General features: G+C 38.1%; 2 protein-coding genes across 4 annotated transcripts; both read right to left on the bottom strand.

Moving 5' to 3' along the window:
- Positions 1 to 7,795: 7,795 nt before the first annotated feature.
- Positions 7,796 to 11,194, bottom strand: LOC112198187. 2 transcript variants are annotated; one of them, XM_040518898.1, is made up of 8 exons: positions 10,946 to 11,194; positions 10,615 to 10,837; positions 10,050 to 10,121; positions 9,434 to 9,495; positions 8,803 to 8,959; positions 8,618 to 8,698; positions 8,429 to 8,518; positions 7,796 to 8,223 (listed from the first exon to the last, which is right to left on the bottom strand). In XM_040518898.1, the coding sequence occupies exons 2-8, from the start codon at positions 10,831 to 10,833 to the stop codon at positions 8,101 to 8,103; spliced, it is 804 nt and encodes a 267-aa protein (XP_040374832.1). In that variant the 5' UTR covers positions 10,834 to 10,837; positions 10,946 to 11,194; the 3' UTR covers positions 7,796 to 8,100. The 2 variants fall into 2 exon arrangements, with proteins under 2 accessions (XP_040374832.1, XP_024195032.1); XM_024339264.2 differs by having other exon boundaries at positions 10,615 to 11,193.
- A 1,010-nt stretch (positions 11,195 to 12,204) lies between these two features.
- LOC112197346 (probable apyrase 6) lies at positions 12,205 to 16,746 on the bottom strand. 2 transcript variants are annotated; one of them, XM_024337965.2, is made up of 9 exons: positions 15,952 to 16,746; positions 15,452 to 15,564; positions 15,058 to 15,165; positions 14,900 to 14,954; positions 14,001 to 14,192; positions 13,809 to 13,906; positions 13,410 to 13,606; positions 13,114 to 13,198; positions 12,205 to 13,019 (listed from the first exon to the last, which is right to left on the bottom strand). In XM_024337965.2, exons 1-9 carry the CDS (start codon positions 16,550 to 16,552, stop codon positions 12,984 to 12,986), a joined length of 1,485 nt encoding a protein of 494 aa, XP_024193733.1. In that variant the 5' UTR covers positions 16,553 to 16,746; the 3' UTR covers positions 12,205 to 12,983. The 2 variants fall into 2 exon arrangements, with proteins under 2 accessions (XP_024193733.1, XP_024193732.1); XM_024337964.2 differs by having other exon boundaries at positions 12,205 to 13,198.
- Between the last annotated feature and the right edge of the window lie 1,654 nt (positions 16,747 to 18,400).

Genomic DNA, 18,400 nt, shown 5'->3' with positions numbered 1-18,400 from the left:
GATTTTGTCAGCAATTCCTCCAACTGAAAATTTTTCAATTGGTTTTTCAGCTATGCTTTCTCTCACAACTGTTCTCCATGGTTCAGGGAGTTTCCTATGCAACAGGTTGACTAGATCAATATTCTCTAGTTCACCAATCGTACAGTAATATTCTTGAAATTCATTCAAGTATTCTTCAAAATATCTCATGTCACAGATTTTGAGAGCATAGATATTTGATTTGGCCGTTTCTTTAGCCTTCTCACTCAGATTTGAGAGGTCTCCACAGAACTGATCATACAAGGGTATTACAAAATCATATGAAGATTTGGAATTTCTTATTTCTTCTAGCTAGTCTTTTCCTCTGGCAGTTTCTTTGAACGATAGATAATACTTTTTGGCCACTCCGGTGAGAGTAGTTTCATAGTACACCTGAAGATCTGTTGCTTCAAATTTTCCAAGGGTAAGAGCAGAGGCCATCATCAGGCTATCTACCCATTGGTCAATGACTTTTCTTTTATCTAGAGCTTTGTCTAGATTTAGCCAGATGCTGTAGTTCGTGATCGGAACTCTAGGCATGTTGTCCTTTAGAACAAATCTTTGAGAGTTTCTCTATTCTTTTTTGCTCGTGGGGGCTTTCTGCACAGAGAGTTTCAGTTTTCCCTTTTCTCTAATGATGAAAGTTTTGGAGCTATCTCCTTCTTCCATTTCAATATCTTGATGAGGAAGGATTTTTCTAACCTTTCCTGTTGAAATTTTTTTCATTTCTTCGATTAGTTTTTCTAATCGTTCAGGATTTTCGCAAGATTCTGCTTCATCATTGAGTTTATAGAGCTTTTCTGCTCTAAGCATATTAACTGGTCTGTTCAGATCAGCTTCTAATTCTTCTTCAGTGATAGGCTCTGATGGTTCTTCAGAGTATTTGGTACCACTAACACTAGCTTCTCTGGTGCTGTAGCTTCTTTTGAGAAGATTTTTGTTTATCCTGATATTTTCAGGACAAACATCACCTTTTCTGTGATTGTCGAAATTTAAACTGATTTCTCCAATCTTTTTGCTTTCATAAATTCTTGCTTTTGTACTTTGTGGTGGCTTCTTCGGACCAGATAGTTTCCATTCAATAGGAAAAGTTACTTCATTCCAAGTAACCTTGTGAATCTGTTGTGAATGGTTCTTCTGACTAGTGAGGAATCCAGTAGTAAGACTTGGGATATTTGATATCTTTGTCTTGGGTTCTATTGTGGTACTCATCAGTTTATAGTATATTCTGTATACTATTGCGAGTTCTTGCATATATTCTTTCATTGATATGTCATCTGTCTTAACTCTCAGTCGTAGACAGTGAGCTGCATTTTTCAAGCTGGTTGAGAAATTTAGGAAACAATTGAAATATGCCACTTGATTGCATAGGGATGCTTCAAGGGTTCCCAACATACTGACTTGAAAATCTGTTAGTCTATTGTCTTGTAAGACACATAGAATTGAACAATTTATGCCTTCTCGGGCAAGAAGTTTTATGCCTACTTGGACTGCTTAAATATGCATAAATTGATAATTTTTTGTTCTTGCTCTGGCAACTTCTTTAGGATTGATCATCAAGAGATCTGTTTCTCCTTTTGGCTGTTGTAGAGGGGGTTGTAAATTCCAATAATTTGAAATGATGGTTATCCATCAGTTCAAACTTTTCTATTTTGTAGAATTGTTTAAAATCTAATTTTGGAATTGAGGAGTTTTTTACCTCATGTTCAATTTCGTTGTATTCGAATTCTTCTGCATTTAGGAGTTGTACTCCTTTCTTTCTTCCGAAGATGTTCATCGTTTTGACATCTCTTTTTTCCGGGTTTTCATACTGGATACTAGTCTGATTAGTATATGGTTTCAGAAAAATCATGTTTGGAACAAGATTCTTATCTGGTTTTTCTAATGGTTTGAATCCATTAATTTTCTTTGTTTTTACTGGAGGCACTTTCTTGTCCTTCAGTATATTTTTCATAGAATTCAGCGTTTTTTGCTGTTCAGTGATTTTTCTACTAACAGTTGTTAGCCTTTCTTCTTCCGTTTTTGAAAGTTCTTTGATATAATCTATGTTTTGCTCCAATTTTTCTAATTTGGCGATTATATCTGGTACTTTTTCTAGATGATTTTGACATCTAGATACTTCTTGTATCATCTTCTGATATTTCTCATCAGAAGATTTTAGTAGAGAATTTAACTTCTCTATTAGCAATTCTGAGATTGTCCCCATTGGGGATTCCCCTTTTGTGCTCTTTGCAAGCTCTGATACCAGTGATGTGCGGATCTAACCAATGCTCAAATAGTCAAAAAGTTTTTATTCCTCGCTAACCATGAATTTCAGATCTTCGATATTTTTCTCTATCTTGTAGATTCTTTTCTGTACTAGGAATATTCTATCCCAGTAATTAGGAGTGGCTCGACTGAGTCTGTCTCTGAAGTCTTTTGCTCTTCTTAGCTTTTCTCGTTCTTCTTCTAGCTCTTTTTCAAATTTTCTACAATTTGCAAGTAAGTTCAATCTAGACAAAATAATATCTAAATGTGCGATTATGGATAAAGTTGTTTTAACTGCTTACCGTCGAATATAGAGGATGAAACTTAGCTGTAACCAACATTTAAACATATAATTTCAAGATATGGGCCCACCACGCTTTATCAAAAGAAATAATATATTGTTTTAAGTGGAAAAAAATGATGGAGAGGGGTATTAGTGGGATGAATAGTAAGTGGTTTTGAAAAGTATGGAGAAAAAGTGGAAAGTTTTGTGTGAGTGGGAATGAAAATAAGTTGGTGGGGTTAGGCCTCATCATTTAGCCCTTCGACCCTAAGCCCGCCCTGCCAGTAGGGCCGAAGCCCAACCCGGCCCTTAGATTAGGGCGGGCCAGCCCTACCCTTTCTCAAATAGGGTAGGGTAAGGGTCATGCAAATGAAGCCCGACCCTACCCTACGGCCCGACCCAATTGAGCCCGTAAGGGCCAAGCCTGGCCCGACCCTAAAAGCCCTGCCAGGCCCAACCCTAAAATTTATATATTATTTTTATTATTTTCTATTATATAGGCTTTGTTTTCTTTAACTATTATTTTCCTTGTTATACAACAATTAATATTGATAGATTTAGAGAGATAGTTAATTGAATATAACCACCTTAACTAAATTAATAAATGTTATAAGTTAATTTCTATGTGTGTGTGTGTGTGTATTAAATATGATCAATAAAAAACAATGAGTTTTGTATTACTTATATAATCATTGAGCCACATTTTGAGGAAAAAACTATAATGTATTTTTTTTTTTTTGGTTATACAAAATAAGGCCATTTTCGGCCTTATTTGGCCCTTTCGGCCCTAGCGAATCGGGCTTTTCGGACGGGTAAAGGTTAGTATATTTAAGCCCTGGTCCGACCCTAAATTATGTTGACTTTGACTAGGCCCAGCCCGGCCCAACCCTAAGCCCTAAAATTTAGGGTAGGGTCGGCCCTAGCCCCGCCTATGATGACTCCTAGGTGGGGTGTATGAGAAGTATATTGATGAATTTGGAGTGTATGAGAATTTCCCCAAGAGCCCCATCCTTGCATTTTGTCAAAATTTAAAAGAAAAGATAACAGAGATCTGGATTGAAGGGACCTCCAATAAGTAGGGTATATTGACACCCTCCAAAATAATTCAGCCCACAATCCAACCCTGCCCAGCAGCCAGTCCAAGCCTTATAATGGACCCAAAAGCCCATTATTGTGCGCGGACTGCCCAATCAGTTGGAGGGGCCATTATCACTGCCACAATCAGCATCACTTTCACCGCCGTCAAAGCTGCAAGCCCAGGACTCCCATCAGTGGTGATCATAGGTAAAAGCTTTGAACTATGCTTTTTTCCCCTATGTTTTACCAAATTGGTTCTTGTAGAAGCATAAGGGAAAGTGCTTTGGTCTCTTTCAATTGCTATGAAGCTTCCTTACCCAACACCAAAAGAAGAAGGAATAAATATTTAATGTAGCTTAATGCTGTAGTGAATATTGTAAAGCCAAGATGATGTTAATGATGTTAATTGGGTATAGAGTTTCAATATATGCAATGCTGTGTCTGATAGTGTTTACATTTAACTAATTACTGAGCAAAAGTTGATTGCTATCTAAAAAATCATCACGGTATAACATTTGATTTAGAAAGCCCATGAGAACCGGAGGATTACAAAAGAATTTCACTATGATCTGCAAGAACTCTAATACTGATGTGATGCAAACAGAAACAGAACATTGTACTTCAAAAGAATCGAAAATAGAAAAACTGAAAACAACCTATATTGTTTCTTTCAAATGGAGGCACCACTATACACATCTCTGCTCTATTGTAAAAAAAAAAAAAAAAAAAAATCACCCTCATGCAAGATAGAGAAAAAGACCAACCAACCAAGCAACCCTCCGAAGATTTCTCAAGAAAGCAGAAGCAATTGACCAGCTTCTGGTTTTCTCTGCATTGCTTGAAGCTGCAGCTTTGTGTTTAATATGTCAGCTTGCTCCTTCTACTCGAAGAAAAACAAGCTGAATGTATTAGCTAAGCCCGGTTGTGGATAGGATCTGATCCTCTTCTCACCCTTCTTTTGCTTGATTGATTTGGATCAAAATTCTTGTTTGTTCTTGTTGAATTCTTCTTACCTGTGTTCATTTCTTCAGTGACGACAGCCTTAAGAATCCGATGATGTTCTTGATTCAGTCTTAGCGCAACGCCTATACTTCTAAGGCCAGAAACTTCACTTGGTTGAAATACTAACAACCCAATACAGATAGCAAGGATAAACACTCTATGATTACTCGACACCATGGTTTGATTTTCACAAAAACAAACAATGAGAACAGTTGTAGTATCTTCCTTTGGTTTGAGTATTGAGACCAGTTTGTAAACCAGTTTCTAATGGTATGTTCCATTCCTGTAGACATAAGCAGGCTATTTATGTCTTGTTGGGTTTAGGCAGCAGCGGCTTTAAAGTGTAAAAGCAAAGAAGGGACCCAAAACACCAAGAGGAATTTTAGATTCACCTCAAATCATAATAAAGACTGCAATCTAAGCAAATTGAGGCTGTTATTTCAAGAATCTGACATGACATGGATGATGAATAACTAAAGGTATATTTGAACAATACCCTTGACAAGCCAAGCATCTTTTTTCATTTGTTTCCCTACATCCCTATCATTTGCCTTGCTTTTGTCTCTTGGTCTCTTATTACCCACATGCCACATCACTAGTGTATGCTGCTTATGTGTAAAAATTCAACATCTACTTACTTACTCAAAGTTTAACAGTTTATGATTCTTCAATTTTAACTCGGATTGTGTTCTGCCCAAGGGAATGACATCAAGTTAGCTACTACTTTCTGGACCTTTAAGCTCATAATGTGAGATTTGTAATGTGGGTTTTGTGGTAAAATACAATTCCTTTCCTACTAAGAAAAGGAGGGTACGTTTTGTTTTTTCAAATAGGAATATATGTGACTGGGCAGACACACTACTCAGATGCTGCAATAGTTGCAAGCAAGACATGCATATAAAGAATAGGAGGAGAATTAAGAATGGGAAATAGAGCAGAGAGCAGATCAGAGCAGCCAACAAAAGAAACAAACACTTGCTTTATGCCATTCTAAGATCTCCTCCCTCATCCACTTTAGACTCTTCCAAGCTCTCTTCCCAATGCAACTAAAAAATAATTGAGACCAGTACTTGGTTTCTTGTGCTAAATGTGTTTCTTTATGCTTTACTTTGCTCTTCTTTGGGTTTGGTTGGGTTGCCACTACTGATTAAACCCGCATTCAGTTTGCAACTCCAACTTTTTCTTTGTAACTCATTGTTTAATGAGTATTGTGTTTGTAATAGTATAGATCACATGCAACTTGGAACATTCTAAAGCATAAATTCCTACACTTTAATCGAATGTGAGAGACAATGACATGTAGCCTTAGGATCGATTGTGAATGCCGACTGGTCACTGGTCATGGTCCAAAGCAATCAAATCTCACTCAGCTTGAATGGTTTTTTGTTAATGTGCTGATTCTTTGCTTTTTATCCCCCAACTAAAGTGAAAAGAGCTAAGTGAGTTGTAGCTTTCGACTCCATTTTTCTCTCCATAAGGTTTAAACCACCCAAAGGAGGTTTCACAAACCAAGCATCACAGAAAACAAGAACATACTCATCCTCCATTAACATTTGCCGCATCAAGAACATGTTCGATCTCTTCCAATGTAACAAAATAACTCGATGTAGACAGAAAATACGATGCCATATTAACTATTGCTAAAGCCAATGGGATCAAGGTCTCACAGTTTTATTGAGAACCAAAACTTCAGAAAATACGATTCCAAAACCTCCGGGTGTATCCTCTAACAGAACCAAAACTTGTAAGGCTAGCTGTGCCTTCAACTTCAAGTTCCAATTGAAGCCCTTTTGCCAAATTAAGACATAAAAATGCTAGCTAGCTGGGGCCTTTTGCTTCTTTGGGTACATATATATCGTCGTACGGCTACGTACTAAGCTGCCAAGGTAAATCAACCAATGCAACTAGATACTTAATCTTTCATTGTTCTTACTAATCTGGTGAATGTGGATCCCATCCCACATCATTTTTTACTAAAAAGCACAAAGAAAATTATGTTAATATTTCGAATTAAGGCTTTAAGTATTCTCGAGGTTGGTCTTAAAGTTGTGGCTTTCTACACCTAAAGTTTAAACCCCCAACTTAACTGTCTCGGTGCAATGACAGCAATGTTCATAAGGGAGTAACCTACCACTGGCAATGAGTACCAAAGCAAATTTAAAGAAGCTAAAGAGGAAATGAATAGTATTTTAACTATTCGTCGAGTAGCATAGCCGATCTTTGCACAATAGCTTCTTCTTTCTCTTTTCTTCTTTTCCTTTCCTTTCATCCTTCAACATTTTTATGTTTAAAGACAATATTCATGGAGATAATGACAAAGAAATGTTCTTGGCCTATTCATCACAAGTTGCTAAACTTTCTGTTCCCTGAGAAATGGCGACATTTCTGTTCAGAGGAGTACTATTCCAGCATGGCCGGGAGTCCTTCGCGCTCAAGCGCTCACCATGCCCTACTGAACTTTGACCCAGGAGAGAAGGTGAGTGCAGATGGCGCTCTGATAATTCGAACATGATCATATTAGGACGCTTCTTCTTGATAAACCTATCTTTAGGATAAAGGTACAACAAAACAAAGGTGGGAACTGCAAACAGAATGTCCCCAAAATATATGCTAAAGAGAGATCGGAGCTTTCCTTTATGTACTTTCCGATCATTCTTCTTGGATCATAATCATACCAAGAGTGTGAGAGAATATATGCTCCCTTCTTTATCAACTAATCCACTGCCCCATTCTAGTCTGGGCCCTGCTTCATGAGATCTATAATGAATCCAAGATCCTATCTTATAAACAATACCGAGTTAACACGGTTCTTAAAGCTACAATCTAAAACTGCTCTTTGATCCTTCTGTTAAGAGTGAACTGTTCTAAACCCGACCAAGTTCATCGGTACAAGCAGCATTTCACGTTCTGAAATTAAGAGGATGAAGACAACAATTCTAAGAGCCTCAGCAACAACCTTGCAAACACAAACGTGACTTGAAGCAAAGCCGAAAAATGTTTTTGGAGTACAAAGACAGGCATCGATCATGGGGGATGCCGCGGATGCATATCATAATGCATGACGATCTGTGTCATCCAAATGACAAGAATTACGGAAAATAATTACTGAAGCCTTTCATGAAATGGAAATTGGATAACTTCAATACAAAAGATGACAACCAGCTGTGGTAGAGGTAACCGGAATGAAAATAAATATTTCCTTTTTTCTCTGGTTGAATGAAAATAATATAAATACATACATATAATACATGAAAACCAGAGATGGAGGTAACTGGGAAGCCTTTTCAACAAGCCATTTGACAGAACTCCACGCAGCTATAGCCTTTTCTGTTTTTTTCTCTCTCTATTTTCTCTTTTTATATTTTTAGAAAACAAATGTGATTATAATGTTTCCATTTATTGTTCACTACTTTCCGCTACTCGCCCTCACCATGGCACAGAAAACTCTCCAGCATTCTTCCAGACTCTGAGAATTAGGCAGTTTCTTGCTGTGCAGTCGTTCCGGGGGGCCCTGATGCTACCGCAAACTGCAGACCCCTATGTTGCCCAGATTGAAGAACAAAAGCAACTTGTGTTGCTGCCAATGCTGCAGCTTCCTGTTTCACACAATATAACGACAGAAAAATCAAGGAGAAATCATCAACACAAATTCCTGTTTCACACAATATAACGACAGAAAAATCAAGGAGAAATCATCAACACAAATTACATGGATCTTGTTGCATGATATCAACTTTAGTTATAAAACTTACAACGTTACAAAAATTAACATCTAAAACTAGAATCAACTGAAATACTAACCTGTCTTTGCTGTCGACGCTGCAAGATACTGATGGCCCAAGCCATAATGTAGCAGGGCAAAAGAAATCCAGCCGCTCGAAGCAAAAAGAGCTACAGACATTCATTTCATGAACTATAAAATGAGATTCATTTAATACTGAAGTATCAGGAGGGCGTGTTAATAGAAAATGCAAGTTAAAATCCACTTACTGAGAAAATAGCAGATGTATCATCACCGGAATCATCATCTGTCACCCTCAATGCATGTCGCAAGATAAGAAGGGCCATTAGCTGCCAAATGCAGTGAATAAAATTCCAATTAAATTTATTTATAAACAGACGAGGAATTGAAATATGGAAAAGAAATTTTTTGTCTTGAAAAATCAAGGGCTTACAATTAAGGCAGCGGATCGGAAAAATGGAGCCCCATTACTACTTGAAGCAGCATACTCATCATATTCAGTATCCAGAAACTGACGTTCTGCTTCCGTAATTGACAAGATGCGTGGATCGTCCAAACTCAAAGGAGACCCAGAAAGTGTCCAGCCTCCTCTGTAGGAAACATCCATAACCGAAAGATAATAAGACATGTGCAGAAGCTTATACTGTCTTGCTTATATAATTGGCAAATTACTAAAGAAAAATTGGATCCCAGTATTAAACAAACAAGAATACAAGAGAAAAAGCTGTAGGATTAAAGTTTAGAAAGTAGATAATTTAGTTGCAGTCCAAGAAACCATAGAGAAACTCTAGTTATAAAAAGATAAAAGATAATAGAGTACCTACAAAGACGCATTACATTAAAACCTACTATTCCTATTTCCCAACCCTACGATCATATTAAACTGTAGTCCTCAAGAACTACTACGACCCTAAACTAAATTGGAAAGCCTCTTGGATGCTCCTGCATCAGAATGAGAATGACAGAAGTATAAACTAGCATTGTTACCAAACATTAAAAAGGATATGAAAAGCATAAACATTTCCGCTAAAACACAAGGTAAACCAAAATAAAAAAGGACTTACATTTCAATAGTAGTTTCATCAGGATGTGGACGAGGAGGTGCAGTGTAGCCTGGTTGGTAAGGCTGTAGATAATACAAAAGATCACCGTGTAAGCTGGACCGGAAACAAAGAAGTAATACTTGAAATGATTTAAAAACTTCAACAATAAGTCAGATGCAGCAATATTAACTGCAAAAAAATCAGACATCCGGTTTACTCCAAATATGCTCAAAGAAAACAGAAGGTCACCTACTTCTTCAAATTCAAAAGGATAACTTATCTACACAATGTTGAATGAAAACAGCAAAAGCATACTTAGCAATGATATCTAAGAACCATGTGCACAAATTTATGCAAATGGCTTTCTATTCACCTGTTCAAATCGAATTTTCATATATACAATCATGGCCCTGCGCTATCATTTAATTCATTAAGTCAACCTTCATCACACCCTTACCATGTCACATCATAAATCCATACGTAACTGTCATCCACCCTCTCATTACTAGTTCAGATTCCTTTCGGAATGGGGTATCCCACTCATTCTAATTGGAAATTAGGACTTAACTTTTCAAGAACAGTAGCCAAGAAAGTAAGAAAATTTAATAAAGGCACTCATAAGATTCGAGGAGCCTACCTGATGGCAAATTTCACAAGTTATATCTCCTTTCTCATTGCACCAATGCTGAACACACTTCCTATGAGCATACTGAAAAAAGAAAAGAAAAAAAAGACAGTTAAACTCATTTACAATTCCATCGGAAACACATTACAACAGATGTAACTAAATTTTCAACACAGATAATGAGATCATATTGCACCAACAATAATCAAAAGAAAAGAATGGATGACTATAAAGCACTAGTTCATCCCATATTTTCTCAGATAATCGACATTCACCAAGACACTTGCAAATAAATTGCAACATTTCTTTCGATTACATCAATGAACAAACACAGAGGCCGAACAACGGTTCTATTAGCACAGAATTTGAGAGGGCGTGTCACATTGACTTGATGCCCCTAATTCATGCAAACATTTTCAAGTTTTCAATATCCTCTCTTCTTTTTATCTTCGGTCCCAATCTAACCACACGAAACAACACCATAGCTTATAACCATGTCAAATCAATTTAACGCCACGACGAAACCAATGACACAAATTGACCATCAGATACAAACTCAAAACTTTTATGTATTTACCTTGAGGCTGCCGCAACAGGCACAAGGAGTTTCCAAATTGTTGACGCTATCCTCATCCTGGCAAATGCGGCACTCCGCCGTCTGAATCAGCGGCTCCTCCTCCTCATCGCCGCAGTCGCCCTCCGCCGCCGACGACGAGCTAGACGAAGGTTCGGCCTCGGTCTCCGGAGCCGGGTCCTCCACTGCCGCCTTAACGTCGGACGGCGGCTGCGAGGCCATGGGCCTAATGAGACGGTCGACGTACAACACTATGTGGTCACTCATTGCTACAATTCACAGAAGAAACCAACAGACAATAACCTAACTGAGCAAAAATCAAGAGCCTAATTACCGGGTCAAATTAAAGCCCTAGAAACCCAGGACCGCGCTGGGCGAGCACAGCGCGGATCGGAGGTTTCAGAATTCAGAGAGAAAGAGAGATGAAAGGGGAAGCGGATTTGGGAGAAGCGTTAACTCCGAATTTGGGCGACGTATTCAAAACAGCGCTTTGAAAATCTCGGGGGAAGAGAGAGAATTTCGGTTCGTCTTTTTGGATTTCCCCAAAATACCAACTTGGCTGCCTTTTTCCCAACTACGCGATATTGCTATATATAATAATATAGTGCGAGGTGGCTTTTATCCTCGGCTTCACCGAACGTTCCCGGGGGCATTTTCGTCAGTTTATTTTTCCTTTGCCGCGTAAACGACCCGTTCTTTTATAATTGCAATGCACGGGTGTGTGTTCGTGTCAGTTATAGTGACTTGGTGTAAGGGGCAAAATTATTCGGACCAGATGAGACATTCTATTTCTTGTCCAAGACGTTGCACAATATGAATTTTCTACCCTCATTTATATTCTATTCTATTGTTTGTTTAGTTTCTAAGTTTTAGTTTTTCTTCTAATTTCATAAACTCCCTTTTGAGTCTTATACATTGAAGAAGACAGCCTTCAACACAGAACCTGCCATTATATAATAATCCAAAGTGTCGTTCTTGATGAAAAAAGTGAATAAAAGTACAAAAGATAAGACGGTTGAGAGTATTTTTTTCTTTCCCATATATATGACAAATAGGGTTGACAAATAAATGAAAAATATGACTTTTTTTCGGATGAAATAAAATTGAATTTATGTAATAGGAAAAAATTTCTCATTCCTTAATTGAAAAGATATGTGATCATTTTAGATTAATCGGGATGCATTGTGTTTATAGAATCAATCTCTTCACAGATATTCAAAACATAAATAAACAGATAGATAATGCACAAAAATAAATGACTTCGGAGCATTAGAGTAAAAAATTTGTTTCCTTCAATTTTTGAACCAACCAATTCCTACACTTTGAAGACTTCCACCATCGTAGTCTTATATATTTGCTAGTCTTTACTTATACAAAAAAAATAAAAATAAAAAAACATTGCTACTAACAATTGTTCAAATTGGGGGTCTGGTAGATAACATGGTCATTTAAAATGGGTTGTATGATTAGTCCCCTTTTGATAAATTTGGTGGGATTTGACTGGCCTCTGCCCTTTGTCATACAGCTAAGATGGGTATTTCTTTAGACCACCAAGGGAAGGATTTGGGTAGCACAAGGCCAAGACACGTCCAATTGAAAGACGATGAAAACCGGAAAGCGAACATTACATTGTCAAACAAAAATTAGTCTAAAAGGGGCGTTCGTGCTTCATTTTTGTAAGGAAAGAAAGAATAATGTTCTCAGGGTACGAGAAGACTGCCTTTTTGTACTATTGCCTGCGGCGGACTTTCAGATGGAACAAGGTTCGTGCTGTTCTTTCATAACAATGATGTCCGGAATTACAATATTCGTTTCTCACTGAAGATTACATTACAACACTCTTTCCATACAACGGTCAAGAGATGTGCCCGATCTTCAGCTAATCCATGGAATTCAGAAACCTGATGTGATGAATGAAGGCTGCTTCAGTATAAGAATAATCAGATGCGAGGAACGCAGCAGAGCCCATGATTAACCTATCCAACACAGCATTCTACATCCTCTCCCCACAACCAACCTATCCAACTTTTATCCTAACCTCGCGATGGGTGACTAGAGCCTGTGGTATAATCAATAAGAGGTGCTGGGCTCCCTTGAATACAAAATGAGAATCTAATCCTAGCTCCGGCAATTTACTCTACATTCTGTGCGGAAACCCCACAATGTGCAATCTCATCTCCAGTTGGTAACTTTCAGAGGGTGGCCTTGGGCACTAAACCGAGGCTGCTAGAGTGAAATTCGATTTACCATATGGCGCCACTCATTCCCTCCACATCTACATAACAAGTGGACATTTCCTCTAGCAGATTCTATTCAACTTCTACTAATACGAGAGACTATATACCGCCCTTTCTCCAGATCATAAATCGTCTTCAGCTGGGGCTTCCTCCACTTTGACAGAGACCACACTGTAAACAACAAAATTGCAAAGATGAAAATTACTGACAGCAGTGTGGGTGATCCATCACTAATTATGGCGGAAATCCAATCAGTGTGCCCTACGTCCAAGTCAGATGTGCTTTGCAAGATGAAAGCTCCAAGAGCCCAGTCAAGTGGAATACTTCCGACCTGATTTGCAACCCTGATCCTGGTATAGGAGTAATGGCAATCAATAAGATTCATGTGCACAAAGTCATGTAAATAATACGCAGAAACACAAAATAATCCAGTGGGTGAATGATTAACTAAGCCATGAGGCAGAAGAGTTATTATATGGTGACACTATAGAAAAACAAACCGCATCAAGTCAGTCTTGTCTGTAATCGAGGGTATACAATTCTGCAGTAAAATGAGTATACCTTTCATCATCCAAAGAGATTCCAAGACTGTCATGAAGTAAGGCCACAGAATATGCTGAAGAGAAGCAATACTGCAGCAAAGCTTCTTCATCAAATGCTTGATATCTCTTCTTTAATTTTGACCAATCATCTCCACAGAATTGTTGTCCAGCAATCATCAGATTAGAAAGAAATGCCCTTGGGCCCAAACCAAAGAACTAAGCAAGCAGTAAAAAAGGAGGGCGTAAGAAACACAATATTGTCTGCATCAGTTGAGTTAGTGTATACATTCTTAACAGAAATTAAAAAAAAAAACAAAAAATATCATCGTTACTTCCCCCAAATGAAAATTAGATCAAAATTGCTTAACAAATTAATACTTAATAAACTGATGATGCTGAAGCATGGAGAGGATAAAACCTTGGATGTGTGAAAGAAATTTTCTGTAGCCAGAAACTTCCCCTGAAGCTTTGGTGTGAAAGTTGATCCTATATTGCAGGGTTGATATAAACATTTATCTGATACAAGGCAAAGAGATAATCATAGTCAAAACAAAGCGAAAAGAAAATCTATTGCACACAAATATGGCAGTAAAGTTAAGGAGGGTATAACCTTTTCCTTTTTGCAACATCATGTTTGCAGCAGATCTGCACTCAGAAAAGTTGCCCCTCGATTGCAGCGCAGATAAATATTCATTCTTCTCACCCAACGAACTTGGTGAAAGCTTTGAAGACTCCATTTTATATGAATATCCTTTAGGAGTGCAAGGATCTATTATCATTCTATTCTGAAGTGCTTCTGAAGCTGCATTAAGAGAGGGAGATGTTAGAAATCTAGGAAAATAGTCTGAAGCTGCATTAATAGGGGGAGATGTTAGAAATCCAGGAAAATAGCATTTTACGACAGAGGCAGAACAACAACTACGTCAAACATGAATCTAACAACAGGAGGAATCGACAGCCGAATCAAATTGTAACAATCATTTCCAACCACCTTTAATTCTTTAAGTATGGCCTATAAAGTTGTTTCAATATGGTTGTGTAAAATGGAAGAGAGGGAGGGAGTATGAAAAACCAAAGATATGCTGTGTCCCAGTGGCCAGTAAGTCCAATCAGGCCAAATTCCACTTAAAATGAAGAGCCCATAAAAACGTAGGCAGTTCATACAACCAGTGTAATAGCATTGACCTTTTTGTATGAAATATAAATCCAAACTGTGGTATACTATTTCTAGAATTTTTAAATTGCCACTTGTAACAATCAGCCATAGAAGAATTGAACCAGCGGAAATTCATTCCACTAAAATATACAGACAGACAGACAGATTCTAATATGATAGACAAGTAAAAACCATATCCCAAATTATGTGCATAATAAAGAGATGTCAAGTTAATGGTTGCCAGACTTGCAAGACTAAATTGAAATTCAATATGAGTCATGACAAGGACAAGTAACTTAAGTTTAATGGCATAAAAATAAGTGCAGAATGCACAGCTTTTCAATATTATTTACCTGAGCTGAAGTCTCCTGACGCAAGTGCTTCCTTCAACGATTCATATGCAACATTCTGCAGTATCAAACTAGTTAGAACTTAAACCCATAATATAGCACCTTATTAGAAAAAGTATTTCCAGTATTCCATTTGTCTAATAAATATGAACAAATTGAACCTGGCCATAATGAAGAAAGCTGTGACTGTAGAGATTGTAGGTGACATTTCCAACTTTGACAGGACGCGCAAACTGCGGAGGCATTGGCTCACTTGAAACAAATGTCACCTGAAACATAATCAAAACAATTCTGTGAATAAAAGGAAAAAAAAAAAACAATTATTCCCAACTGCACTAAGCAACTATCACAGTGTTCCGGCTTTTTTATTATATTTTTAGTGATTGTCAATGACAAATGGCTAATCTTATTTGCTAGAAGAAAAAAAAAAACCACATTCATAAAGCATGACTTTTCTCTGATTTGTTGTGATGTATTACATGGTTTGGCAAAGACTATGATTCTGTGAGCAGAATTCCAAATTTACAAATGAAAAGCAAATTAATATAACTAAACCTGAGCAGAAGCGCCGCCAAGTTCAATAATCCCAATTGTCTTCAGAGGATCACCACCAAGAGTTCCAAGGGCATGGTTTGCAACAACCCACGCATATAGTCCTTCGTCAGAACCTACATCAACCATAATTTTCAGCACCACGCTTCTGGAAAATAGCTCAGAAAATTCAACAAGTATATGGACATTACAATTGTATAATAAAACTAGCCACACATTTTAAATCGTCAGAGTAAAAGCGTTTCTGCTTCTTAACTACACATTTGAGGCAAACATACAATAAGAAACAACGAAACATGTAGGCTTAGCTTATAATATATGAACTTGGAAACTGTTAATCTAGTAAACATACAATCAACTATGCACATTATGGCTTACATTCAATTCTAGCACTTGAACTTGGCTCATTTCATACAATGCCACTAAAACTAAGCCACATAACTCCATCAAAAAACCGAAACATAATTCACAAAGGCCATTATATGGCATTTCCCTTGCAATACCTGTAATGACTGAAGCCCACTCGTCCTGAAACTTAAACCCGGAGCTCCTCAACACCTTTCTGCAAGACTCTAGAATCCGACTCTGAACATCCAAATCCAGCAGCCGGAGGCCCGCCGTGGCCATAAGCCGAACCTCCGTGTTCCCCCACTGCTGCTTCGGAACCCTCCCCTTGGCAAACTCAATAAGCTCCTTCAACGACCCGCCTGCAGCTTTCGGATCCTCCGCAAACGACGACAGCCCCGGGTTGACCCGCAGCGACGCCAACCCGTCCTTGCCGAAGTCGAACACGGCGGAATTGGCGGCGTCGACTCCGTACCCGAACACGTGGATTCGGGTGCCCGTACTGCCGCCGTCGATCACAATCCCGTAGCGCTTCGAATTTCTGGAGTTTCTGGTGAAGAAGAGGAGATAGCAGAGGACGAAAGCGGTGGCGATGGTGACGGAGGCGAGGATTACGAAGCTTGATCTGGTGCTCTGCTTGGGGCTGCGGGAGAAGAGATTGGATCGGGAGCTGGGCCGGATTTGGAGCTTGACCGGATCCATATCGTCGTCGGTAGGTTTAGAACTGGTGTCCCCTTTACGGGCGTGCAGTCGTCGCATGAAAAGGTTAAGAATCGGCGCGTGAGGATGAAACGAGAGTCATGTGGCGAAAACGGTGTCGTTGTTAGGGTTAGGGTTTGGAATTGAAATTGAAATCGGAAAATGTGGATCGGAGACGGAGAGGGCAATTATCTAAGGAGAAGTCTCGCCCTCTCTCTCTCTCTCTATCCCTGTGTTTCTGTTTCCTCTGGAAAACGACGACCTTTTTTGATTTTGCGCGTTAACTCTTTCGGGTTCGGGTTCGGGTTCGGGTTCGGGTTCGAATGTTCACGTGTCCGCTCCTGATTCAGTCTTTACTCTTTACTATTTCCCTGTTTGGCCGCTTTTTTTTTTTATTAAAAAAAATACAAGTAAATGTTTTCCCCTCCAAAATCAAAGTTTATTGTTCTTGGTACTCTTCTCTTGTTGTTAGGGTTTTGGTCTGGTGGAGTTGGGTGGTTTTGGATCTTGTCTTTGTAAAGAATGAAGGAGAGGAGTTTGATGTATGTGAACGGGTTCAAAGTTCTTTGTTACTAACTCTCATCGCCTCTTTTTGTAATAATATGAGTTAATTTTTTCAACTTAAGTGTCGTGAACTTGTGATCTTGACTTTGCCTTTAGAAATAAGTGGTGAATGTTGTCTTCGCTTTTCCGTGCATTGATGGCACGACTAATCAAATCGTGGTTGCGATAACAAACAAGATGGTCAGTTGACTTGGTTCTTTGTTGTTTAGCTAGGGTTGTCTTCTTAAAGATGGTATGTGCTTCATATAATGCTTCAATATGTAAGTCTCGATGATATTTGTAGTTGATCTTCAAATTTTATTTTATCTTTTTTTTAAAATTTTATTTACAATAGAGGGGAAACAAACTAATGATGCTTAATTCTATCTCAATTTCCAACTTCCCCTCTCTTGGGCTAATCCCAAGAGCTTATCTCTAATTTTATATACTCAAGTGCTTCAATGTGTTAGTCATGATGATATTTGAAGTTTATGTGCTCAAGTGTTTCACATACGATTGTATTACTTGTAAGTGACTTCTTTGAGTTTCATTATAATAGTTTTTCAGATCTGTGATAAAATGTTATTATGCTAACTTCGTGTCGTGTTAAAGTTGTGTTGTGCGTGAATCACGTGTCACAAACATTCTTTATAAGGGATAATGACCATTTACACAATTTTAGGATAAAAATTGTTCACTTACCTAAACACTCTAAGAGATTGCCCATTTACCCAAACACTCTAAGAGATTGCCCATTTTCTCAAACACTCTAAGAGATCATTTCCCTAATACCCAATTAATTATTTTTTTATTCATTTTTATTTATTTTTGGGACATTTTTACCCTCTCCTTCTTTGTCACTAAGAGAGAGAAGTCATCGGAGACCTTGTCGGACTCCGGTGACCAGTGGCCGGCCGCGGACTCAGGTTACCGGAATCCGACGACCGGATATCGGACTGGTGACCGAATTCCGGAGTCTCAATTTATTGCCTCCTAATAATACCCAGTAACCATATTATTGCCCCCCAATAAACATATTATTGCCACCCAATAACAAGTTCATTGGGGATCAATAATTAGTGAAAAATAAAGATGTTTTTAATTTTGAAAGTTTTAGTAGGGTTATCCAAACAAAATAATTTTATTATTGCCCCCCAATAATCTTATAATTACCCCGTAATAATCTTATTATTGCCCAATAAATATTTTATTGCCTCCTAATAATCTCTTTACTGCCCCCCAATAATCTCATTATTATCTTCTAATAATCGTTGGTCTACTGTAGTGCAATAAGTTGTAGCACTCTCATTGAGCTTGGGCTATAACAAGTGTCAATTCTAACCTGTTCCATTTGCACTTTGTAGG

Source organism: Rosa chinensis, chromosome 4, assembly GCF_002994745.2.
Source record: "Rosa chinensis cultivar Old Blush chromosome 4, RchiOBHm-V2, whole genome shotgun sequence".
Classification (NCBI taxonomy): Eukaryota; Viridiplantae; Streptophyta; class Magnoliopsida; order Rosales; family Rosaceae; genus Rosa; species Rosa chinensis.
The sequence above is the reverse complement of the archived record's forward strand: the minus strand, read 5'-3'. Positions and strand labels throughout refer to the sequence as shown.